At 40.5% G+C, this 26,424-nt stretch overlaps 1 protein-coding gene across 3 annotated transcripts in view; it reads left to right on the top strand.

Annotated features, from left to right (window-relative positions):
* Nucleotides 1-26,424, top strand: part of LOC119817743 (phosphatidylinositol 3-kinase regulatory subunit gamma) — a 75,061-nt gene that overhangs the window by 23,632 nt on the left and 25,005 nt on the right. For 2 of the 3 annotated variants that reach the window (XM_038335142.1, XM_038335143.1), the window contains 4 exons: nucleotides 9,905-10,013; nucleotides 14,498-14,596; nucleotides 24,073-24,253; nucleotides 25,084-25,209. In XM_038335142.1, coding sequence (XP_038191070.1) covers nucleotides 9,905-10,013; nucleotides 14,498-14,596; nucleotides 24,073-24,253; nucleotides 25,084-25,209 — 515 coding nt within the window. Of the gene's footprint in view, nucleotides 1-9,904; nucleotides 10,014-14,497; nucleotides 14,597-17,603; nucleotides 17,674-24,072; nucleotides 24,254-25,083; nucleotides 25,210-26,424 lie in introns of those variants that run through there. The other variant, XM_038335144.1, reaches the window with a different exon arrangement.

Here is a 26,424-nt window from a genome sequence, read left to right as displayed (position 1 = left end):
GAAACATTATACCCCTTACCCATCCCTTTTTTTTGGGGGGGGGTTGGGGGGAGACAGGGTTTCTCTGTAGTTTTGGAGCCTGTCCTGGAACTAGCACTTGTAGACCAGCCTGGCCTTGAACTCACAGAGCTAGGTCTGCCTCTGTCTCCCGAGTGCTGGGATTAACCACCACCATGCCGGGCCCCCTTACCCATCTTTTCTCAACCCCTTAATCCTGGTTACTATTTTTTTGTTTATATGATCTTTTCCCTCACGTAGTTCAAGGTGACCTTGACTTTCAGATCCTCTTGCTTTCACCTTTAAGTGCTAGGCAGAATCTACCAGTCCCCTAGCTCTGCTTTTGTAAACAACTATTTTTCTTTATTTTTTGAGACATGGTCTCAATATAGCTCAGACTGGCTTCAAATTCACAATTCTCCTGCCTCACCCTATAGGTGCTGGGTTTTTTTTCTCCTAATTGTTGAAATTGTTTATTTTAAAGTATGAGATAGTCTTTAAAATGTTTTAAAATATTTTGTTTTTTATTTCTGTGTAAGAGTGAGCCTTTATAAGTTATATGCGCCTTGTATTCAGGAGCCTGTGGAGACCAAAAGAGGGTATAGGATCCCCCTGGAACTGGAGTTGTTACAGGTAGTAGCCATGAGCTACCATGTGGGTGCTGGGAACTAAGTTTTGATTCTCTGTAAGAAAAGTAAGCACATCTATCTATCTATCTATCTATCTATCTATCTATCTATCTATCTATCTATCTATCTATCTATCTATCTATCTATCTATCTATCCCTGGCTGTCTCTGAACTCATCTGTAGAGCAGGCTGGTCTCCAACCAACAGAGATTGGCCTGCCTCTATTTCCTTAGTGTGAGGATTAAAGGTACACACCATCACAACTGGCTCAGGGCACTTTTAATCACCAAACCATCTCTTCAGCACCATGAAGTAGTCTTTTAAAAAGACATATATTAAAAGAAAAAATAAGATGTGCTTGATGACATCCATCTTTTAATTTCAGCACTTGGAGGCAGAGGCAGTTGGATCTCTTGAGTGTGAGGCCAGCTGTCTGCATAGTGAGTTCTAGGCCAGCTGTGACCACAAAATGAGGCTGTGTCTCAAAAAGAGACATGTAAATAAAGATCCTCCTTGGCTATCTCTGTTCAAGGACAGTCTAGAATGTTGAAAGACCCTGTCTCAAGAAAAAAAAGAAAAAATGCAATTTTTTTATTCATTAAAAATTTCTGCCTCCTCCCTGCCTCCCATTTACCCCCTCCCTTCTCCAATCTCCCTCCCTCTCCTGTCCAGAGAGCAGTAAGGGTTCCCTGCCCTATGGGAAGTCCAAGTTCCTCCCCCCTCCATCCAGGTCTAGGAATGTGAGCATCCAAACAGGCCAGACCCCCCCAAAGCCAGTATGTGTAGTAGGGTCCAAATCCCTTGTCATTGTCCTTGGCTTCTCAGGAGCAGGAGGAGGGAGAACATGAGAAAGAAAGTCAGGATCATGAGGGAATCTTCATCTGGCGATGGATGGAGATAGAGACAGAGCCACACATTGGTGCACCGAACTGAGCGCCCAAGGTCCAAATGAGGAGCAGAAGGAGGGAAAACATGAGCAAGGAAGTCTGGACTGCGAGGAGTGCTCCCACCCACTGAGATGGTGGGGCTGATCCATTCGGAGTTTACCAAGCCCAGCTGGACTGGGACTGAAAAAGCATGAGATAAAACCGGTCCCCCTGAACATGGTGGACAATGAGGACTGCTGAGAAAAAATGCAATTTAAAGAAAATAAATGTCGCCTTTCATCCCAGCACTCGGGGAGGCAGAGGCAGGCGGATCTCTGTGAGTTCGAGGTCAGCCTGGTCTACGAGAGCTAGTTCCAGGACAGGCTCCAAAGCCACAGAGGAAACCCTGTCTCGAAAAACAAACAAAAGAAAACAAATGTCTTCAAAGATAAAATGAGGGGCTGGAGAGATGGCTTAACAGTTAAGAGCATTGACTGCTCTTCCAGAGGACCTAGGTTCAATTCCCAGCTCCCACATGGCAGCTTACAACTGTCTGTAATTCCAAGATCTGACACCCTCACACAGACATACATACAGGTGCATCAATGCACATAAGATAAGAATAAATAATTTTTTAAAAACCAATAAAATGATACTTTAGTTTTGTTGAGCCAGAAACTCAACCAAACTGCCTGCCAGAAACCACAGATTTTTGCCTCGAAGTCACTAATCTACAGTACACATTCTGTGTAGTGATTGGCTTTTAATATCTTCACTCTGAGATTAGTGTTGCCAGCAACATCTGATGAGGGATTGGGATTTAGTTCACAAAGCAGACTGTTTGGGGCATAAGACAGGTTAGTGTTATGAAGGAGCAGAAATCTTTCTGCCAGGGGGAATTCCGTTTGTCCTTGCATGAGCAACATTGTTCTGTAAGTCATGCTGCATGCCACGTGTTCAGTGAAGTCTGGATTGGATGTGGCAGCTCACTGATGCTGAGGAAGATTGTGTTTAATCATTGTCTTTGTAAAACAAGTTGACTAAAGCTGTCTTTTGTTCTCTTAGAAAGATGAATATTTTTTGTTTCTTCTGTTTCTACAATTTTGTTTTTCAGCTTTCAAAGAGTTGAAAATTTAATTAAAATAACATATTTTCTTTTGCTATAGCTTCCCTTTCTCCCAGAGTAACTTGATTAAGCAGTTTTTTCCTTCTAATTTGTTGGAGTTTTTTTTTTCTGCCTTTAAAATAAAATTTTTTTGGTTTAGGGAATATATTTTATTTTATTTTTTAAAAAAATCTATCTATCTATCTATCTATCTATCTATCTATTTATTTATTTATTTATTATGTATACAATATTCTGTCTGTGTGTATGCCTGCAGGCCAGAAGAGGGCACCAGATCCCATTACAGATGGTTGTGAGCCACCATGTGGTTGCTGGGAATTGAACTCAGGACCTTTAGAAGAGCAGACAATGCTCTTAACCTCTGAGCCATCTCTCCAGCCCTAGGGAATATATTTTAAAAACTTACTTTATTTTATTTTATTTTATTACTTTTACATTTTGAACCTTTTATAATACCTAATTTTTTGTTTCTTTTTTTTTGTTTTTTTTTTGAGACAGTTTCTTTGTGTAACAGTCCAGATTGTCCTAGAACTTGCTGCTGCTGCTGCTGCTGCTGCTGCTGCTGCTGCTGCTGCTGCTGCTGCTGCTGCTGCTTCTTCTTCTTCTTCTTCTTCTTCTTCTTCTTCTTCTTCTTCTTCTTCTTCTTCTTCTTCTTCTTCTTCTTCATTTTTTTTACTTTATCCACAGACCCATCAAGAGCCCATTATTTATTTATTTTTTTCTTTTTCTCATTTTTTTTATTCAAGATTTCCATCTCCTCCCCTCCTCCTTCCTCTTCCCTCCCCTCCCTTCCACCCATACTCCCACTCCACCCCTCTCCAAAGACAAAGAGCCATCAGGGTTCCCTTCACTATGTTAAGTCCAAGGTCCTCCCAGCTCCCCCTAAGTCCAGGAAGGTGAGCAATCAAACTGACAAGGCTCACAGTGAGCCCGTCCATGCTGTAGAGTTCATGTTCATTGCCATTGTCCTTGGTTTCTCAGTCCTCCTCCACCGTCAGCCACATTCAGAGAGTCCGGTTTGGTCCCCTGTTCCATCAGTCCCATTCCGACTGGACTTGGTGGTCTCCCGTTAGATCTGTCCCACCGTCTCAAGGGGTAAAAGCACTCCTTGCGGTCCTGGCTTCCTTGCTCATGATCTCCCTCCTTTTGCTCCTCATCAGGACCTTGAGAGCTCAGTCTGGTGCTCCTATGTGGGGCTCTGTCATTTTCTCCATCCAATGCCAGGTGAAGGTTCTATGGTGATATGCAAGATATTCATGAGTATGACAATAGGATCTGGACATTTCTGGCACCCTCTCCTCAGCTGCCCAAGGAACTAGTTGGGGGCGTCTTCCTGGACACCTGGGAACCCCTCTAGAGTCAAGTCTCTGCCAACCCTAGAATGGCTCCCTTAAGTAAGATATATAATTCCTTGTTCCCATATCCACCCTTCCTATATCCCAACCATCCTATTCCCCCAAGCTCTTCCCATCCTCCACTTCACACTTTTCTCTCCCCATCCCCCATCCCCCCATCCCACCCCAATAAAGGACATCGAACCTATAATTCGTAAAATCCTAGAGAAGCTATATAAGAAGGTGAACCCAAAGAAAAACATATAGTTATCCTCCTGGATATTGGAAGTAGACAAGATTGCCGGACAAAAAATTATTATTATATTTTTATTTTTTGTTTTTTGAGACAGATTTTCTCTGTAGTTTTTAAACCTGTCCTGGAACTAACTCTTGTATACGAGGCTGACCTTGAACTCACAGAGATCTGCCTGCCTCTGCCTCCTGAGTACTGGAACTGAAGATGTGCACCACCATGCCTTTTGTTTTTGAGACAGTCTCTTATGATGCTAGCCTCCAATTTTACATAGTCAAGGATAATCTTGAATTGTCCAGTGCACTACCACCACTTGGCTAGAACTTGCTTTTTAGACCAGGCAATATTACCAAGTTATTTATAAATAATATGTATGAGGTTCTTTTTGTTTGTTTCTTAACAATGATTAGTAAAGTTGATGTAAATGTTTTCAGAAATTCAGAATATGGTTCTACTAACATGATCAGTCGTAATACCATGACTAAAACTTTCTATTGGAATTTATCATTTGACAAAACATTTCGGGTTTTTGGTGTGTCTTTTATTGGTAATTCATTTGCTTTTGATGAAATTTATACTGGATAATCCTTTAGTTTCTTTATGTTTAAGTAGCCTTAGTATTCTAGTTCTGTACAACTGAGAAGTGAATGGAAATTTTTCTTTTTTTTTCTTCTTAATTTTAACATTTTCTTAAGCTGAGGGTTTTTCATATTAAGGACTTTTGTGGGTGAAAGGATTTACTATTTTGAAGGGTAAATATGCTTTGTTTTTGAAACAGGCTCTTACTATCTAGCCCAAGCCTGGAATTCTGAATTCTCTTGCTAAAGCCTGTTAAATGCTGGACTACAGGCCTGCATCACCAGGCCTAGCTAAGAAATTTTTAAAAACCAAATTTGAGAAACTAAAAAAGGGAAGTATCAAGGGACATTGCAATCTCCTTTAGAATAGGGCTGGAGAGATGGCTCAGTGGTTAAGAGCATTGCCTGCTCTTCCAAAGGTCCTGAGTTCAATTCCCAGCAACCACATGGTGGCTCACAACCATCTGTAATGAGGTCTGGTGCCCTCTTCTGGCCTTCAGGGATACACACAGACAGAATATTGTATGCATAATAAATAAATAATTTAAAAAAAAATCTCCTTTAGAATAGATACTGGGCCATCTCTTCTGCCCCTGTGCTTCTTTCAGCCTGTTTTATTGTATTGTTTTGTTTTCATTCTTTACTCTTTTTTTCTGTTTTTTCGAGACAGGGTTTCTCTGTAGCTTTGGAGCCTGTCCTGGAACTCGCTCTGTAGACCAGGCTGGTCCAAGTGCTGGGATGCAAGGTGTGTACCACCACCACCTGGCCCATTCTTTTCTTTTTTAACTTAAAAATTATTTTCTGCTTATGTGTATAGGTGTTTTGCCTACCTGTGTGTCTGTGTACCACATTGTGTGCCTGTGCCCACGAGGCTAGATGAGGGCATTGGATTCCCTGGAACTGGAGTAACTGAGAGCTGTGAGTCACTGTGCGGGCTGGGAATCAAAACCAGGCCCTCTGGGAAAGCAGCCAGTGTTCTGAACCACCGAGGCATTACTCCAGCACCCCAATTATTTGAGAAGTCTCATGTATACTTGTATGGCCTCAAATTCATGAACCTATTGCTTCAGTTCAGTGTCCTGGGTAGTGTGTGCCTATATGCATGGCTTTTATTGAAATATTTGAAGAAAATCCAGCTTCATACAGATAGCTAACTAGTTGCAAAAAGGTACTATATTTTAATGGTTAATTTAATTAAATTTCTCCTTGATACCACACAAAACTTTCCAAATTATAATTTTCCCAAAGGTTAGTTGAAATATGGACTCTAAAATCATATTGAGGAATTTTTGATAGTGTTGTATTAAAATTGAGTGTTTTGAGGGGCTGGAGAGCTGACTTAACAGTTGAAGACACTTATTGCTTTTGCAGAGGATTTGGTTCAGTTTCCAGCAGTAGCATGTGGCTCGCAACCATCTGTAACTCCAGTTCCAGGGATCCAGCATTTCTTCTAACCTGTACAGGCTTCTTCACCACCCATGTGGTACACATATACACTCAGGCACACATGCAAACACAATATTTAAGAAAAATTCATTAGTTTGCTTTGTGAAAACCAAAACTGTGAAAACCCTTCTTACTCATGCATGATTTTAATATTATACATAAAGCTCTTTGAAAATATTAATACATTGCCTTAGTTACTTTTCTGTTGGTGTGAAAGCATTATGTCCAAGGCAACTTACAGAAGAAAGAGTTTATTTGGGCTTACTGTTTCAGAAGGTAGGTCCATGTTTTTCATGGTGGGGACATGGCAATAGGCAGGCAGCAGGCATGACCCTGGAGCACTAGCTAAGAGCTTATGTCCCATCTACAAACAGGATATAGAGCAAGAGCACAGGGACAGTGTTAGCTTTAAAACTTAGACACCTACCCCAGTGTCAGAACTCTATTCTTCCCACGTAGTTCTGCCAACTGGAGGGCGAAGAGTTCAAGTATATGACCCTATGGAGGCCAGTTTCATTCAAATACCACAGACATTTTACAACTGTTCTGCTTTTCGATATTTATTAAGCAATCATATTAGTTCAGATTATTTCTAAGTTGAAGATTCAAACTCTGAAATATAATTTTTTGAATGATTTTTTTATTGATTTTTTTGAGCTCTACATTTTTCTCTGCTCTTCTCCCTGCCTCTCCCCTCCCCCCTTCAATCCTTCCCCAAGGTCCCCATGCTCCCAATTTACTCAGGAGATCTTGTCTTTTTATACTTTCTACTTCCCATGTAGATTATATCTATGTGAGTCTCTTTTAGTGTCTACATTGTTGTCTAAATTGTCTGGGATTGTGGTTTGTAGGCTGGCTTTCTTTGCTTTATGTTCAAAAACCACCTATGAGTGAGTACATGTGATAATTGTCTTTCTGTGTCTGGGTTACCTCACTCAAAATAATGTTTTCTAGCTCCATGCATTTTTCTGCAAAATTCAAGCTGTCATTTTTTTCTGCTTTGTAGTACTCCATTGTGTAAATGTACCACATTTTCCTTATTCATTCCTTGATCAAGGGGCATTTAGGTTGTTTCTAGGTTCTGGCTATGACAAACAAAGCTGCTATGAACATAGTTGAGTACATGTCCTTGTGGCACGATTGAGCATCCTTTGGATATATACCCAAAAGTGGTATTATTGGGCCTTGAGGAAGGTTGTTTCCTAATTTTCTGAGAAATCACCACACTGACATCCAAAGGGGTTGTACCAGCTTGCATTCCCACCAGCAATGCAGAAGTGTTCCCTTTTCTCCACAACCTCTCTAGCATAAGTTGTCATCAGTGTTTTTGATCTTGGCCATTCTTACAGGTGTAAGATGGAATCTCAGAGTTGTTTTGATTTGCATTTCTCTGATGTTGAAAATTTCCTTAAGTGTCTTTCATCTATTTTAGAGTCCTCTGTTGAGAGTTCTCTGTTTAGGTCTGTACTCCACTTTTTTTATTGGATTATGTGATCTTTTGGTGTCCAATTTCTTGAGTTCTTTGTATATTTTGGAGCTCAGCCCTCTGTCTGATGTGGGGTTAGTGAAGATCTTTTCCCATTCTGTAGGCTGTCATTTTTTCTTGTTTACTGTGTCCTTTGCTTTACAGAAGCTTTTCAGTTTCAGGAGGTCCCATTTATTAATGTTTCTCTCAGTGTCTGTGCTGCTGGGGTTATATTTAGGAAGTGGTTCCCTGTGCCAATGCGTTCAAGTGTACTTCCCACTTTCTTTCCTGTTATGTTCAGTGTGGCTGGCTTCATGTTGAGGCCTCTGATCCATATAGACTTGAGTTTTGTGCATGGTGATAGATAAGGGTCTATTTTCATTCTTCTACATGTTGATATCCAGTTATGCCAGCACCACTTGTTAAATATGCTTTCTTTTTTCCGTTTGATATTTTTTGCTTCTTTACCAAAGGTCAGGTGTTTGAAGATGTGTTGATTGATATCTGGGTCTTCTATTTGGTTCCGTTGGTTCTCCTGTTTGTTCTTATGCCAATATGAGGCTGTTTTCAGTATTGTAGTTCTGTAGTAGAGTTTGCAGTCAGGAATTGTGATGCCTCCAGAAGTTCTTTTACAGGATTGTTTTGGCTAGTAGAAGGCTTTAGTAGCTGACAGAGACAGAGCTGGCACCTCTGAGGCGACACTTACCTTAGTCCTAGGAGAAGGCAGCTGGAGGGAGTTAGTGGTTGAAGAGGCAGACTCTAAAGTCTGGAGTCCAATATGGTGGGAGGCAGAAGAGAGCCGACACAAATGGCCCAAAGCCAGGTTAGTAGTTTGGTTCAGTTAGGAGAGGCTGGGCCCCTTGGAAAGGACCTGCTTATGCCTCCTGGGTGTCTTGACATCAGATGTATAAACGGATGACATGACACTTGATGGCATGGTTAAGTGGAGGGTTTTTATTTTAGATATAAGAGAGAACAGCTAGAGGGACCTAGAAGAATTCAGAGCAGAGAGAGAAAAACAGTAGATTGAACGTGACTAGCAAACTGGACCTGGCCATGAGAGAAGCAGGAACAGGTGTGTGTGTTGGGGGTACAGAGAGAAGGGGAGGAGGGAGACAGAGTTAGACGATGGGGAGGTCAAAAAAGAAGAGGGAACACGGCGGAAATAGCAGGGTTATAAGGAGAATGAGTAGTAGGGAGAGGAAAGCTCCTGAGCTGGAGTGAGTTTATAGTAGGGGAGCAGGTGAGCAGGGCTAGGAGGCCAGCAGGGACCTTGAAGCTTGTGACAGGACTTGTTATACTGAGGGAGCCTGGAAGCCAGCATGTGCTTTGGTATGTGAATAGACACGGCCCCTTCTTTCTTTTGGAGTTCAGGGAAATGGACTTCCCTTTGGGCCTAACAATAATGTGATCACGATTAGCTTTTTAAGTTTAAGTTTTTAAGTTTCAACCCATTTATGCTCTATTCTGTAATCACTGCTTCATTACTTTCATTGTTGAATAATATCTCTTATACAGATATAAATTACAATTTGCCTCATCTCCTGGTATAAATGCTTGTTATTTCCACTTTTGGTGATTACAGGTTGTTCAGATATGAACATTATATACAGGTTTTTCTGTGGATATATTTCATTTTTCTTGAATATGTAAAATTGTTGAGACACCAGGTGTCTGCTTAGCTTTTGAGGCAGACAGGCTGTTCTTTGAGAAGCTCGTTGTCTTATATCCCTATCTGTAGAACAGAGGCGAGCCTTCCTCCTGTCTTCACTCATTTGCTGCTCTGTCTTTTTAGTTAGAATTACCACAAAATAGTGTCTCATGGAATTTTCTTTTTCTTTTCATTTTTCTTTTTTCTTTTCTTTTTGGTTTTTTGAGACAGAGTTTCTTTGTAACTTTGGAGCCTGTCCTGGAACTCTTGTAGCCCAGGCTGGCCTTGAACTCACAGAGATCTGCCTGCCTCTGCCTCCCCAGTGCTGGGATTAAATGCGTGCTGGAGTACAAGGTATTTTATGAGGAGGAGAGACCTTCACTTTTCAGGCGACTATCCATAGTGTTTCAGGAGTCCCCTGGCTAACATTAACATGTCAGCTGGGCTGACTGGTAGTTGTTGGAATCTTATTGCATATCGGTTAAGGAGCTGTTCCTGGGCAAGGAAATTAGAAAATGAATTGTTGGCATATACAAAATAACATACATTTCTCTTCTAGCTCTTCCACCAAAGCCACCGAAGCCAATGACATCCGCAGCTACAAATGGAATGAAGGACAGTTTCATTTCTCTTCAAGATGCAGAATGGTACTGGGGAGACATTTCCAGGTAACTAAGATGCTACCTCATTGAATGCAGTGTTTTTCATTGGTTCTGAGAGTTAGTAGTTAGACATTTTAACGCTCTACTGGTTTTCATTTAAAGATTACCATTTTAAGAATTGTGTATAGAACCCTCCAAAAGTGTATTTACGGGTTGGTAAGATGGCTCAGAGGTTTTAAGGTGCTTGTGGCCAAGCCTCATTACCTGAGTTCAATCCCCTGGATTCTCATGGTGGAAGAAGAAACTGACTCCACAAGTTGTCCCTTGACCTTCTCATACCTATTATTACATGATATCACATGTGCACATGAGCACACACATTTTTTTAAAAAGAGCCTTTAGGCTAGGCGATGGTGGCACACACCTTTAATCCCAGCACTCGGAAGGCAGAAGCAGGCAGATCTCTGTGCCAGCCTGGTCTACAAAGCTACACAGGTAGGCTCTCATTCTGCAGTCGGGTTGGCCCAAACTCCATGTTAGTCAAGGAGATCGGCTTCTGCCTCCATGTGTCACCACGCCTGGCTTTCCTTGAGTTCTCTTTGTAGCCCAGTCAGACCTGGAATTTGGGGTCCTGCTCAGCCTGTACCACCTGGCTTGGCCCCTTTGCTTTGTTCTTTCTAAGGCAAAGGGTCTAAAATATTTCATGGGCATCAGTTGAGGTGTAGCCCAAGAATCTTTGAGGCAGAGTCTTGCTTTGTAATCAGTGCCGACCTGATTGACCATCTCAAACCTAATCTCTTGCTCCAGCCGTCTTAGCTCTAGGGTTATGGGAAAGTTCCACCATACCCATCATTAGGTGATTTTGATGCAGTTTTGTTTTTGTTTGTTTGTTTGTTTGATTGATTGATTTTTCAAGACAGGTTCTCTCTGTGTAACAGTTCTGGCTGCCCTGGAATTGGCTTCATAGACCAGGCTGGCCTTAAACTCACAGAGATCCGCCTACCTCTGCCTCCCAAGTGCTGTGATTAAAGGCGTGCGCCACCAATGTCCAGCGTGATGCAATAGTTTTTGCTTGTTTTTTTGTTTTCATTTTTTTTTGAGACAGGTCCTGCTATGCAGCCCTGGCTGTTCTGGAACTCGCTCTGTACACCAAACTGTTCTCAAACTCAGAGATCTGCCTGTCTCTGCCTCCCAGGTGCTGGGACTAGAGGTGGACACCACTACACCTGGTTTGAAGCAGCTTTTTAAAAATTACTTATTTTCATTTTTGAGACTACATCATTTCTTCCTTCCCTTTCCTCCCTCCAGACTCCCATATAACTTTCCATGCTCACTTTCAAATTCATGGCTTCTTTTTGTAATTTCTTTATATAGCTTATTCTCTGAAATAGACATCCAAGACAGATCTGCTTTTTGTATAAAATGTAAACTTGGATAATTTTGAATACAGAGAGGGAATATATGTATTCTCATACATTTTTTTCTTTTTTCTTTTTTCTTTCTTTCTTTCTTTCTTTCTTTCTTTCTTTCTTTCTTTCTTTCTTTCCTCTTTTTTTTTTTTTTGGTTTTTTGAGACAGAGTTTCTCAGTAGCTATGGAGCCTGTCCTGGAACTAGCTCTATAGACCAGGCTGACCTTGAACTGCGAGATCCACCTGCTCTGCCGCCTCCGGAGTGCTGGGATTAAAGGCGTGTGCCACTACTACCTGGCATATTTTTCTTAATTTTAATATTAAATTAATTAATTCAATATTTCATTTATATTTTTTCTTATTAAAGTTTAATGGGTCTCTCTAAAGGTTTTGTTGTTGGTTTTTTTTGAGACAGAGTCTCACTGTGTAAGTTCAGTCTGACTAGGAGCGTGCTCTGTAGACCCTGTGACTTTGACTTAATTCCCCACACAGGCTTGCACAACAGTACCTCATATCTAGCATATTTCCTTTTTCTTTTTTCAATCCTGATTGTTATGTCAAAGCAGGCTCCAGTTTGATGCTATAGTGTCCTACTATACCACCAGTCAAATGGTACCCATTCCATTTCTTTGTTACTTATACCATCTTAAGTGCATCTTTTCATTGTATTGGGTACATCCACTCTGTTTCCCACATAATTACCATCTGTCTTCTCAACACTTACATCTTTCTAACTTAAACTCTACTTGCTAAAACAAAAACACCTTCTTTTCCTGAGCTCTTCCTAACCAGGCTTTTACTTTGTCTTTGTGAATTCAACTACTGTAGATAGTGGGACTAAATAATAGTCTACATTTATGACCGAATTCATTTATGTCAGATATCTTCATAGTTATTCATGTGTCAGCATTTCATTTGCTTTTAAGGCTAAATATATCAATACTTGTAAGTGTCATATTTGTACATCATCTAAATGTGATGATTTTGTGGACATTTGGTAGGTAGTAGTTGTTTGTTTTAGCTTTTGTGCTGTTGCACACGATGATGTTATAAATACTATTTATAAATAAATATCTGCTTAAGTTCTTGCTTTTGATAATTTTGGATATTTACCCAGAAGTAGAATTGCTAGATAGTTTGTTACTCTTGTGTTTAACTTTTGAAAAGGACTTAATACATTTTATATTAAAATTCAGTAGACCAATTTTTAGTATTACACAGTAAGTGTGTTTTTAAAAACGTATAGGCACAACCGGCTTTCTTTTTTGGGCCACCAATCAGCTCCCAAATCATGTCACAGAGATTGCTTTCTTTAAAAAAATAATTTATTTTTTAATTTTATGTGCTTTGGTGTTTTGTCTGCATGTATGTCTTTGTGAGACTGTCAGATCTTAGGAGTTATAGACAGTTGTGAGCTGCCATGTGGGTGCTGGGAATTGAGCCAGGTCCTCTGGAAGAGCGGTGAGTGCCTTTAACCACTGAACCATCTCTCTAGCCCCCAATTTTTTTATTTATATATATGGTTTTTCGAGACAGGGTTTCTCCAGTTCCAGCTTTGGAACTTGCTCTGTAGACCAGGCTAGCCTTGAACTCACAGAGATCCACCTACCTCTGCCTTCCCAGTGCTAGGATTAAAGGCGTGCACTGCCACCACCTGGCAGACCTCTTAGTAGTTACGAATGCTCAGCCTTATCTTTTTGTGGTTTTATTTTTTTGTTTTGTTTTTCGATACAAGGTTTGTCTGTAGCTTTGGAGTCTGTTCTGGAACTAGTGTGCCACCACTGCCCGGCTGCTCAGCCTTATCTTATGCTTGTCCCACTGGCTCTTATTATAATTTAACCTATTTCTTTTCATCCATGTTTTGCCTCTGGTCTTTTTTTTTTTTATGGTTTATTTTTTTTTATATTTAAAAATTTCCATCTCCTTCCCTCCTCCTCCCCCCTCCCTCCCCTCCTCCTCCCCCTTCCCTCCCCTCCTTCTCCCCCTTCCCTCCCCTCCTTCTCCCCCTTCCCTCCCCTCCCCTCCACCCATACCTCCCCTCCCTCCCTCTCAAACCCGTCTCTCTGAGTGTGGCCAACAGCAGGGGCTGACTGAGAAGCAAAGGACAATGGCTCTGGGCTCTGATTGTTCTTCATGGACGTGCTCTGTGGGAGCCTTCTCAGCTTGGTCGATCACCTTCCTGGACCTGGGGGGAGTTGGGAGGACCTTGGTCTTAGCATAGAGTGGGGAACCCTGATGCCTCTGGTCTTTTCACCTTTTTTCCTTTCTGTACGTCTACTTTTACTGCTTCTCAAGTCTGTCTGTCTGGTGGCTGCTTGGATTCTGGCCTTCTCATCCTCTCCTCCGCATTCTCTAACCTAGATTTCTCCTCCTACTTATTCTCTCTGCCTGCCAGCTTCACCTATCCCTCTCCTGCCTAGCTATTGGCCATTCAGCTTTTTATTAGACTAATCAGGTACTTTGGGCAGGCAAGGTGAAACAAATGCAACACACCTCATAATTAAACAAATACAGCTAAACAAATGTAACACATCTTTACAGTGTTAACAAACAAAGCAGAAACAAATGTAACACACTTTTACACAGTTAAGGTAATATTCCACAGCATAAAGGCCATCTAAACTATAAAGACAGTTCTACTGGTTTTCAAGGATCTTTTATGTCCTAAATTCCACTGAATACTGTTCCTGAAATTCCTGAACTGCAGAGGAATTTGTTAACATTAATTCAGATTAGAGGGCATGGTGCTGATGGGCTGTGAATGTCAGTAACAGCTGCCACTGTTGCTTAAAATAATGCCCTTCTTAAACAGCTGTGGGGTTTTCTTGAAACTTTTCATGTACAGACCTGCCTAAAAAACCCTGAAGGCATATTGGAAACATGATCTGCACAGACAGTTGAAATCTGGAGGAGTTAAACATCAAGTTGTCTTTTCCTAGATTACAGAATATCAAAGATAAAAACAAAACCTGCTTCCGTGGGGAGGACCTAGGTGACCACTGGCACTTGAGGGTGTTGTAACCTTCCTGCTGATCTTGATAATAATATGTGAAGACAACCAGATTTTTTTTCCTTTTTCAAATTTTTCCTTTAATTTTGTTTTAATTTTAATTTTAGTTGTTTTAAATTTAATTTTTCAGGGAAGAAGTAAATGACAAATTACGGGACATGCCAGATGGTACCTTTTTAGTGCGTGATGCCTCAACAAAAATGCAGGGAGACTATACATTGACTTTGAGGTAAGTGCCTTGCTGCCTTTGGGTTCTATCCTCCTAATATGAGTGTATAGAGTTCTGTATTTTGCTTAAATATTTATATATTTTCCATATTTTTATTTAATTTAGATATATAATTTTTAGTTTAGCTAACATTTTAACTTTAAAATCCCTTTTCTGTCTGTAAAATATTTAAACATGAAATGATGCCTATTTTATTTTTATATTTTAAATATATGTAGCAATATATAAATAAAGAGGCTAAAATTTCTAAATATTTTGGAATAAGAAATATGTTATCTTATTCCCTTATTTCATTAAAGTAAATGTCATGGGTATAACCCAAGGTTACTAATGAGTCTAACTCTCTGAAAACTTTATATTTTCTAATGTGGACTCTAGGAAGTAGAACTCAGCATAATTTTGACAGATGAGGCTATGTAGGCAATAAAACAGCCCTCAGCCTGTGCTGTGCCTTCCATGTGGACATATTAGTATTTTATAAATGGTAGCGATATGAAATTTTATGCTTAGAAAGATGGGACATTTGTTAAAAACAGGTTAAGAGATCTAGGCAGTGGTGGCACACGCCTTTAATCCCAGCACTTGGGAGGCTGAGGCAGGTGGATCTCTGTGAGTTCGAGGTCTACCAAGTGAGTTCTAGGATAGTTAGGACTGTTATACAGAGAAAACCTGTCTTGAAAAAACAAACAAACAGGTTAAGAGAAACTTTGTTAGATATTTCAACATTTATGTTTAGTCATTGGAATCCTACGGGCTGGAGAAAGGGCTTAGTGTCTAAGAGCAGGTACAGCTCTTGAGAACCTGATTTTGTTGGTTCTTTGCATCCACACCAGGTGGCCCACCTGCCTATAACTGCAGCTTCAGAGATCTGATGCCCTCTTCTGAACTCCATAAATATATGCATAATTTAAATAAAAACAAAATATTAAAATCATCTAACCGTAATAAAATTTAGTTATTTGTTTGTGTAATATTAGTGATTTACTCATTCATTAAAGGCTTCATATATCCCAGGCAAACATGCTCCGTCTCCCACCGTGTCCCCAGTCATTTACTTATTTCTTTTTTTTTTTAGATTTATTTATTTATTATGTATACAATATTCTGTCTGCATGTATGCCTGCAGGCCAGAAGAGGGCACCAGATCTCATTACATATGGTTGTGAGCCACCATGCGGTTGTTGGGAATTGAACTCAGGACCTCTGGAAGGTCAGGCGATGCTCTCAACCTCTGAGCCATCTCTCCAGCCATTTACTTATTTCTTTATTGAGGCAAAGTCTTACTATTTAGCTCTGGCTTCAGCTTCACTGGAACTCATTATGTAGACTAAAGCTGGCCTTGACCTCCCTGTACTGGAATTAAAGGACTAGAGTTGTGTGTGAGGTGTGTGTATGAGCACACGTCGACACACCACTGGGCAGAGGACAGCTCTGTGGGGTCAGTTCTCTGTGAAGCAGACCGTGCTACCAGGTGTGTGTAGTGAATGCCTTCACCTGTTGAGCTATCTCAGTGGACCCCTAGAATTTTTCTTTTTTTTTTCTCCCCAAGACAGGGTTTCTCTGTGTAGCCCTGGCTGTTCTGGAACTTGCTGTACATAGATCAGGCTGGCCTTGAACTCAGAGATCCACCTGCCTCTGCCTCCCAAGTGCTGGAATTCAAGGCATGTGCCACCATCACCCAGCTAGAAAATGTGTTTAGTCTCACTGAGATGCTATTTTATCCCCAGATTCTTAGTCATACCTAACTAAAAATAACAGTTATTTGTGTTATGCACAAAAGGAAAGCCTATAAATGTTATGTAACTGGGCTGGCACGCTAGTTCAGCAGGTAAAGGCACTGATGACTTGAGTTTGATCTCCAGGATATACATGGGAGGAGAGAACTGACTCCTCCAACTACAAGTTGTTTTCTAACCTCCACAGACTCAGTAACACACACACTCATACAGACACCATACATACATACATACATGGGATAAAAATTTAAAGTTATATAACTTAACTGAAGTTTCAGTATTCTTGAGGAATAAAGAAAGACAAGCGCCTCCTAGTCTAGGACCACCTTTAGGATTTGATGTTAAAAGGAATTAGGTTGGAGAGTTGTCTGGGTGGTTAGGAGCACTGCTGCAGAAGACCATGGGCAGCTCACATCAACCATCTGAGGTTCCAGTCCCAGGGGATCTGGCACCCTTTTCTGACCTTGGTGGGTACCAGTATGCTGGGGTATACATAAATACATACAAGCAAAACACTTGTACACATATAATAATAAAATTTGTTTTGTTTTTTGAGACAGGATTTCTCTCTAACTCTCTGGCTGCTCTGGAACTTGCTTTGTAGACCAGGCTGGTCTTGAACTTACAGAGATCTGCCTGTCTCTGCCTCCTGAGTGCTGGAATTAAAGGCGTGCAACACTATACTCAGCTGTAATAATAAAATAATTTTTCAAAAATTAAAGGAATATTCAATATTTCCTAGTTTACATGAGTTTCTGTAGATGTAGTAATTCCTTGAATAGCTTAGTCTGTTTTATTTTGAACAGTAATTAAATTTAGAAGATTATCTTTGTATTGGGTATTGTTTCTAGGATTGGGAATATTGACTTAAGATATGACTTTACCCTGAGGAATTTATAATCCTAGTGTATAATTGTGGAGTAGGAGAAACAAATACACCCTGTATCTTAATTGTTTCATTAGAATTCATCCAATTTCCCCATCTTTCTCTTTGTTTTTCTTTGGCTTGTTTGTTTGTTTGGAGACAAGGTCTCTCTATATACCCATGGCTGTACTGGAACTTGCTGTGTAGAACAGGCTGTTCTTGAACTCACAGAGATATGCCTGCCTCTGCCTCCCAAGTAGTCAGACTAAGGGTGTGTGCCACCATGCCCAGCTCCTTCTTTTCAACCCCTGTAACTATTGTTCTACTTTCTATCTCTAAATTTTAATATTTTAGGGCCTCATAAATAAAATCATATAGGATTTATCCTTCTGTGTCTTATCATTCTTCAGTTTAATGTCTTTCAGGTTCATGTATGTTACAGCATGGATTTGAATTAAATTTCCAATAATATTCTGGTATGTGCATATGATATATTTTCATTATTTATTCATTAGTTGATAGATATTGGCAAGAATGCTTTATAGTTTTTATCTATCTAGAAAAGATTGTCAGATAGTTGGTTTTCAGTAAATATTAGATAGAAGATAGATTAAATGGGAGAACAGGGCAGCTTTCTCAGATGAAATGACATTTGAACTGTCCCTTTATTGGTTTTGTTAGGCAGACAAATGATGGACTTAATTCAGTTTAATAAATAATCTCAGTGATACTTAATTACACAGGTCATCAAACAAGTTAAATCTTTTGTCTGTTTTAACTCCCACCCAGGAAGCAAAGGCAGAATTATAAATTCACCTTTACCAGGTGACTTACTTACTGAGACTATCTCAAAATAAGAAGTGAAGGGTAGGGGGACTGGAGAGATGGCTCAGTAGTTAAGAGCTCTTGCTTTTCTAGAGAGCCTGAGTTTAGTTCCCATCACCCACATGGCAGCTCACAACCATCTGTAACTCCAGTTCCAGGGTATCTGGTGTTCTCTTCTGACTTGTGTGAGCACATGGTGCACATATATACATGCAGGCAAACACCCATATAAATTTTAAAAAATCAAATGGTCATACAGTTTAGTGGTGGAGTACTTGCTTAATGAATGAGGACCCTCTGCTGCTTCTCCAGTGCTGACAGACTAGCAAAATAAGTTTTGCCTAAAGAACCACTGAGGCAGGTGAAGGCAAAAGAAACAAGAAAGCCATATTGAACAAGAGTTAAAGTAATCGAATTTCAAAAAACATGCTTCAGGGAAAAAAAGAGATCTACCGTTAAAGGCATATTGAAAGCTGACTTTATGGAAGAAATGATATTTTATATGTAGAATCAGGGATATATGTTGCAAAAGTAGATAACACTAGGAGCAAGGGAAGGTGGAGTGAGAAGTTGGAGCCATTTTTGTGTGATGTGGCTCCATTTGGCTTGGATTCTGGCTATGGAAAGTTTGTTAAGAGGACGGGTAGGATAGAAGGTTTGGGAGCTTAGAGAGCCTTGAATTTTAAAATTTGGAGTTTCTATTTAATATTGTAGGTAAGTGGAGAGAAGTTGTGGCAAGACTATATTTTAAAAGAAGAAACAGGTTGGGGATGTAGCTCAGTTGAGGAGTGCTTGTCTAGCAGTTAAGAGACCTGAGTTTGATTCTTTTTCTTTCATTTTGCATTTTTTGTTTTTCAAGACAAGGTTTCTCTGTGTAGCCCTGGCTTTCCTGGAACTTAACAGAGATGTGCCTGCCTCTGCCTCCCGAGTGTGGCACCACCACCCTGCCTGAGTTTGATTCTTGGGATCAGGTGTGCTGATGCATGCCTATAATCTCAGCAGAATCCTATGAGGGTCCTAAATTCAAGGTCAGACCTGGCTACATAATGAGTATGAGACCAACCTGGGCAATATGAGACCCAGTCTTAAAACAACAAGATAACAAATATACTTAGGAGGCTTTTAAAAAGTGAAAGGTATTCAGCATTGAATTGAAGATTTATTGCTTAATCACTTAACATTTGTCGAGTACTGACAGTGTTCAAGTGCTCTTCTAGGCAAAAATGACGGCATGATATGTCCTCTTGTGTTTTTTGTTTGTTTGTTATTTTGTTGTTTTTTTAAAGATTTATTTATTTATTATGTGTACAGCATTCCTTCCATGTGTGCCCACATGCCAGAAGGGGGCTCCAGGTCTCATTACAGATAGTTGTGAGCCACCATGTGGTTGCTGGGAATTGAACTCAGGACCTCTGGAAAAGCAGTCAGTGCTCTTAACCACTGAGCCATCTCTCCAGCCCCTCTTGTCATGTTTTTATTCTTGGTGAGAGAAAGGGAGTGAACTTAGGAAGACAACATAAGCTCATTAAAAGAAGTGAAATGACTTCATAGCCTGTGAGATACAGGGAGCATGGTGTGCTGGTGAGTAAGGGAGGGAGTTTAAGGAGGACTTTTGAGGTGATGATCCCCGAGAGCTGAAGGATTAAAAATCGCCAGCCAGATAGGTGTCCCCAGGGGAGGGAACAAAAAAACAAACCCAACAATTTGGGGGAAGATGCAATAACTCTGACAAATGCAAAGACCATACTGTGGTTGACTTCATTGTCAGACAGAGTAATCAATGAAGGTGAGATTTGAAATTAGAAGGGAAACAAGCTAGAGAAATTGTTTACAAGTTTATTTATTATGTACAGTGTTCTGCCTGCATGTATGCCTGCAGGCCAGAAGAGGTTACCAGGTCTCACCATAGATGGTTGTGAACCACTATGTGGCTGCTGGGAATTGAACTCAGGACCTCTGGAAGAGCAGCCAGTGCTCTTAACCTTTGAGACATCTTCTCCACCTGACAATTTTTTTAAAAAAATAGAATAACTATATAGCCAGAAAACAGACTGAAGAGGAATAGTTTGAGAAAGTAAAAGCATAGAGTAACATCATCAGAATCATGGGAGAATGATGTATTAAGAAGGAAGAGGCACTGGTGACACACGCCTTTAATCCCAGCACTTGTGAGGCAGAAGCTGGCAGATCTCTGAATTCAAGGCCAGCCTGGTCTACAGAGTGAGCTCCAGGCCCACCTGAGGAGCTGTCTCTTCTATTTTTAGCCTGAGGGAAGAAGATTGCCACAAATTTGAGGCCAACTTTATCTATACAGCACATTTCAAGCCAACCTGGGTGACAGTATAAAACTCTGTCTCAAAAAGCCAAAACCCAAACAACAACAAAAAAACCTCACAACTCAAAAATCAGAATGCAACCCTCTCCTCCCCAAACTGCAGACATACGGACTTTTGAGTTCTGTGAGAGTGTGGGCTGTGTATGGCTTGTTTGTCATTGAGTCCATAGCACTTGGTGTAGAACCTGGGACACAGTAGATGTTTGTGGGGTCTGTAAACAACAGGGCCAGCAGAGTAGAGAAACCATCTGAGTGAGGCAGGAAGGGAATTTAGGTCAACATGACTTAGTAGCCATTGTTGGTTCAAACTTAAAGAGTCTTACCCTGGGCAGTTGGATTTAGACATGTTGAAGTACAGCACAATTTTGGAAGAGTTTCTTGATGATAATTAACTCAACTCTGTATGTACAGCAAAGCTTAAGACATGTTTACATAGAAACTTTTTTTGTTGTTGTTTTTTTCCAGACAGGTTTTCTCTGTAGCTTTGGAGCCTGTCCTGGAACTAGCTTTGTAGATCAGGCTGGCCTCGAACTCACAGAGATTCGTCTGCCTCTGCCTCCCAAGTGCTGGGATTAAAGGTATGCGCCACCACCGCCTGGCCTTTACATCTTTACAAAGTACATATGGCCTCTTCCAAATGATGGGGTCCATTGATTTAGAAACAGTGCTCAAGATTAGGGGATAGGGAGAATAACTGAGCTAAACACAATGCCTGTGGGAGTCAGGAGTGTCCTGGCCCTAAGATAACACAGAGGTTACTTAGGCTGTTGTAAATTACATGTGACAGCCGGGCGGTGGTGGCGCACGCCTTTAATCCCAGCACTCGGGAGGCAGAGGCAGGCGGATCTCTGAGTTCGAGGCCAGCCTGGACTACAAGAGCTAGTTCCAGGATAGGCTCTAGAAACTACAGGGAAACCCTGTCTCGAAAAAACCAAAAAAAAAAAAAAAAATTACATGTGACATCTTCCATAAGGACGGGTTTTATGACTGAGAAGCACTGCTTCTCCGAAATGCTCCTCAGATCTACGAAGAGTCTGTGATAAACAAATATAGTCTGGGGGATTCAGGTTAAAACAGACCGTACAGGGGACTGGAGAGATGGCTCAGCAGTTAAGAAGACTGGATGCTTTTCCAGAGGTCCTGAGTTCAATTCCCAACAACCACACGGTGACTCACAACCATCTAGAATGGAATCTGATGCCCTGTTATGATGTGCAGACAGATATTCAGACAGCACTCATATACATAAATACATCTTTAAAAAAAAAGACTGGCCCTACAGATAGCAAAGATTACCAGTTGTTTTAGTCAGTGTCCTATTGCTGTGAAGAGATACCATGGCCATAGCAACTCTTATAAAAGAAAGCATTTAATTGGGGCTTGCTTACAGCTTCAGAGGTTTAGTCTATTATTATGGTTGGGAGCAGGCAGTGTGCAGGCAGAGCTGTTGTTGGAGGAGCTGTGAGTTCTACATCTAAATCTTTAGCAGCAGGAAAAGAGAGGCTTTGGGGTTAACAGAGCTTGGCAGAGGCTTCTGAAACCTCAGAGCTCACCCCAGTGACACACTTCCTCTAACAAGACACACCTCTGAATCTTTTCAAATAGTGCCACTCTCTGGTGCAAGCATTCAAATCTGTGAGCCTGTGGAGGCCATTCTTATTCAGACCACCACACCAGGTTATTAACATCTATTCCCAGCCTTCTGGGTGGAAAACAGGTTATACATCTTCTCCATTGAAGAGATGACCCTGTGTGTTTAACATTCCTGGTTTCCCTAGTGCTTCTCTGTGATGCCCTTTGCAGATGTTCAGCATGCTGATTTGAAGGAAATTTAATAGAGACCATCCTGGATTTATTTTCAGTATATGTGTGGGTATATATCTATAGTAATCACAAATGGTTAGGTAACCCTTTTAATGGGCATTTTATAGGAATAGTTCGTCATCCATAAAATACTGACTTAAGCCTTGGGTGATTTGAGTTTTAACCATCCCATAGACCTATTTTGTTTAGTCTTTTGCAAATCCCAGTGTATTATCTGTCATACATAATAAATGCATAGCATAAAGAAACATCAAACCTCTCCTGCATTTCATGGTGCTACTAGAAAATTGGATGGGAGTAGCACAGTATTTTGCTGTTATATAATGAATCAACCTGATGTGAGTTTAGATTATGCTTTCAGGGGCTTATAAAAAACATTGCCATTTTGATTAGAATTTTAATTTTAGTTAGAAATTCTTTTTATCTTCTTCCTTATTTCCCCTTATTTTATTTTCTTCTCCTTAGCTTTCTTTTGTGGGGCAAGGTCTTGCCTCATAGCCCAGACATACCAGCCTCACGCTTGTGACCCTCCTTCAAAGTATTAGCATTATAGGCATGTGCTACCACACTTGCTCTTAACAGTGGTCTTTTAAGGGAGTATTTGGGTTTGACTCAATAAAGGTGGTCTGAGCTACTTAAGCATCAAATTCTATCTGTAGTAACCTTGAGTGTTTTGGTGATACTGAGACAGACATTTATAGTTCTCTTTATACGGAGCTGGCTTATGCTTCTGCTTGGATAGAGCTGCCCTAAGGGACTGTTTTTGTTCTCTATGACAAAATTAAAAAAATAATTCACAAAATAACCAAAAGAAATAATTTTCTTATGTTTTTGTTATTTTTAAGTAATATTTTGAGCTAAATTTTTTTGATACTGAATGTTGTATACGTTTGGGTTTTTTGCTTGATTTTTTTCTTTTTTTTTTTGGTTTTTCGAGACAGGGTTTCTCTGTAGCTTTGGAGCCTGTCCTGGAACTAGCTCTTGTAGACCAGGCTGGCCTCGAACTCACAGAGATCCGCCTGCCTCTGCCTCCCGAGTGCTGGGATTAAAGGCGTGCGCCACCGCCGCCCAGCTTGATTTTGTTTTTGAGACAGGGTGTCTCTATGTATTCCTGGCTGTCCTGGAACACGTTGTATAAGGTGGCCAGGAACACAGAGGCCTAGGATTAAAGATGTGCACTACCATGTCCAACCTACATGTGTTGATTTTTAATAACTAAAACCAAAACAAATAGGAAAAGAAACAAAAGAAAGGATGAAGGAAGGAAGGAAAGAAGGAAGAAAGAAAGAAAGAAAGAAAGAAAGAAAGAAAGAAAGAAAGAAAGAAAGAAAAGAAAGAAAGAAAGAAAGAAAGAAAGAAAGAAAAGAAAAGAAAAGAAAAGAGGCCAGGTGTATTGGCCCAGCACTTGGAAGTGAAGGCAGCTAGATCTCTCTCTGTTGTTGTTCAAGACAAGTCTGATCCAGAGAACAAGTTCTAGGACAGCCATTGCTACAGAGAGACTTTGTGTCAAGAACACACAACAAAACAAATCAAAAAAAAGAAAGAAAAGTAGGTAAGAAAATAATATATACCAGGTGGTGGTGGTGCATACCTTTAATCCCAGCATTTGGGAATCAGAGGCAAGAGGATCTCTGCAAGTTCGAGGCCAGCCTGGTCTACAAAGTGAGTTCCAGAAGCCAGGGCTACACAGAGAATTCCTGTCTCAAACAAACAACAACAAAAAGGAGTGTATATTTGCAAACATATTGTTAATATATGCTGATTTACTACCTCTAACCTTACTAGCATAATAATATTTATTTGATGTGAATTAAAATTTTATATCTTTATATGAAATTGTTTTAAGAGAATTCTGGGGAAAATTCTACAGTTATTGTTTTGTTGTTCACAGGAAGGGAGGAAATAATAAATTGATAAAGATCTATCATCGGGATGGTAAATATGGCTTTTCTGACCCCCTGACATTTAATTCTGTGGTGGAGCTCATTAACCACTATCACCATGAATCTCTTGCTCAGTACAATCCCAAACTCGATGTGAAGCTGATGTACCCAGTATCCAGATACCAACAGGTATGACCATAGACGATCTCACAGCATTATTTCATATAATTTTATTCTATTTATCAGGCTTATTGGTTAAAAAGAAGACTAGTTTATATTTATTTTCCTAATTAATCCCGGGTATGGTAGTGCTTGCCTTTAATCCCAGCAGAAGCAGGTGGATCTCTGTGAGTTCCAGCCCAGCCAGGACTATGTGAAACCCTATCTCACCAAAAAAAGGAAAAAAAAGAGACATATTTCCTAAGTAGCATTTTAGATATTTTAGTTTAGTGGGGTTTTTTTTGAGTTTTGTTGTATTTTACTTTGTTTTTGCCTGCCTGTTTGTCTGTGCATTTATATATGTGCATGATGCCTACTGAGTCCAGAAGAGGGTATTAGATCCCCTGGAACTGAAGTTAGAGATGGTTGTGAGCCACCAGGTGGGTGCTGGGAATCAAACCCAGGTTCTCTGGAAAAGCAGCCGGTGCTCTTAAGCACTGAGCCATTTCTCTAGCCCCATATTTCTTAATTTTTAAAATAAAATACTTATACCTGACTTAAAATCTGATCTCATTGTCACTAAAGAGTATTTTTCTTGTCAGATGATTGGGTGGTGCATATCTTTAATTCCAGCATTAGAAAGGCGAGGATTGCTATGAACTCCAGGCCAGCCTGGGTTGCACAGTGAGACTCTTGTCTCAAGAAACAGAACAAAACAAAATTCTCATGAAGTCAAAAGTGTTTTTGGTGCTTTGTAGTAAACAGTAACTTCTGAAATTGAAATATAATTTGAATGTAAATAGACCTGGAAAAGCATGTCAGAACTAATGCTGCTGTTCATTTTGTTTTCGCCTGTGTAGGATCAGCTGGTAAAAGAAGATAACATTGATGCAGTAGGTAGGAACCTGCAGGAGTTCCACTCGCAGTATCAGGAGAAGAGCAGGGAGTATGACAGACTGTATGAGGAGTACACCAGGACGTCTCAGGTGAGCGCACCGTGTGAGGACAGCCTTGGACTCTCTGGTTGGCTGGATCCTCTGCTGTCTGAGATTTTGGTGATACAAAGACACTCCCACTCATACCTTTTCGTTACTGTTGTTAAAGGTAGAATTTTCTAGCTGTGTTAACTAGGGCTGCGGAATGTGGCTTAACTGGTAGAGTGCACACTCTTGGCCTATCGGGTGAGATCCTTGCATCACAGAAAACAGGGTGTGGTGGTGCACTGGGGAGATGGAAGCAGGAGGATCAGAAATTCAAGTAGCCAGCCGGAAGCTTATCTGGGATACATGGTAACTGTCTCCAAACTTTTTTTAAAAATTAGGTAATAATAAATAGTTGTAAATTATAAAAATTAACAAAATGACAAATTCTTGAGATAGAAATTAATTTTTGTCCGTATGGGCAGTACAATGCTGTTTCATCATGGTTCTTGGGATTTTCTGTTTTATGCTCTCCTTGAATCTAACATGAGCCATTATCATCATATTTCTAGTAAAAGAAAGGAAGACTAGGAAGGAAAAGGAAGCCCCCTCCCAGGGTTTCTCTGTGTAGCTCTGGCTGACCTGGAACTCACTCTATAAATCAGGTTGGCCTCAAACTCAGAGATCCATCTGCTGCTGGGATTAAAGGTGTGTGCCATCTCACCTGTTTATGCTTTTTTTCCTTTTTTATTTTGTTTTCTTTCTTTTGGTTTTTCAAGACAGGGTTTTTCTGTATAACAGAAAACTGTCCTGGAACTCGCTCTGTAGACCAGGCTGGTATTGAACTCAAAGAAAACCACCTGCCTTTGCCTCTCAAGTGCTGGGATTAAAGGCGTGTGCCACCACCACCTGGCAGTTTTATGCTTTTTTTTTTTTTTTTTTTTTTTTTTTTTTGGTTTTTCGAGACAGGGTTTCTCTGCAGCTTTAGAGCCTGTCCTGGAACTAGCTCTTGTAGACCAGGCTGGCCTCGAACTCAGAGAGATCCGCCTGCCTTTGCCTCCCGAGTGCTGGGATTAAAGGCGCGCGCCACCATTGCCCGGCCAGTTTTATGCTTTTTAAGACAAATTTATCAAATGTGTATGAGTGTTTTGCTTGCATGTTTGTTTGTACACCCTGTGCATGCCTGGTGCCCATAGAGGTCAGAAGAGGCCATCAGAACTGGAGTTATGGATGGCTGCGAGTCATCATGTGGGTGCTGGGAATCAAATGTGGGTCTTCGTC

The sequence above is a fragment of the Arvicola amphibius genome, chromosome 6 (assembly GCF_903992535.2).
Source record: "Arvicola amphibius chromosome 6, mArvAmp1.2, whole genome shotgun sequence".
NCBI classification, from domain to species: Eukaryota; Metazoa; Chordata; class Mammalia; order Rodentia; family Cricetidae; genus Arvicola; species Arvicola amphibius.
The sequence above is the reverse complement of the archived record's forward strand: the minus strand, read 5'-3'. Positions and strand labels throughout refer to the sequence as shown.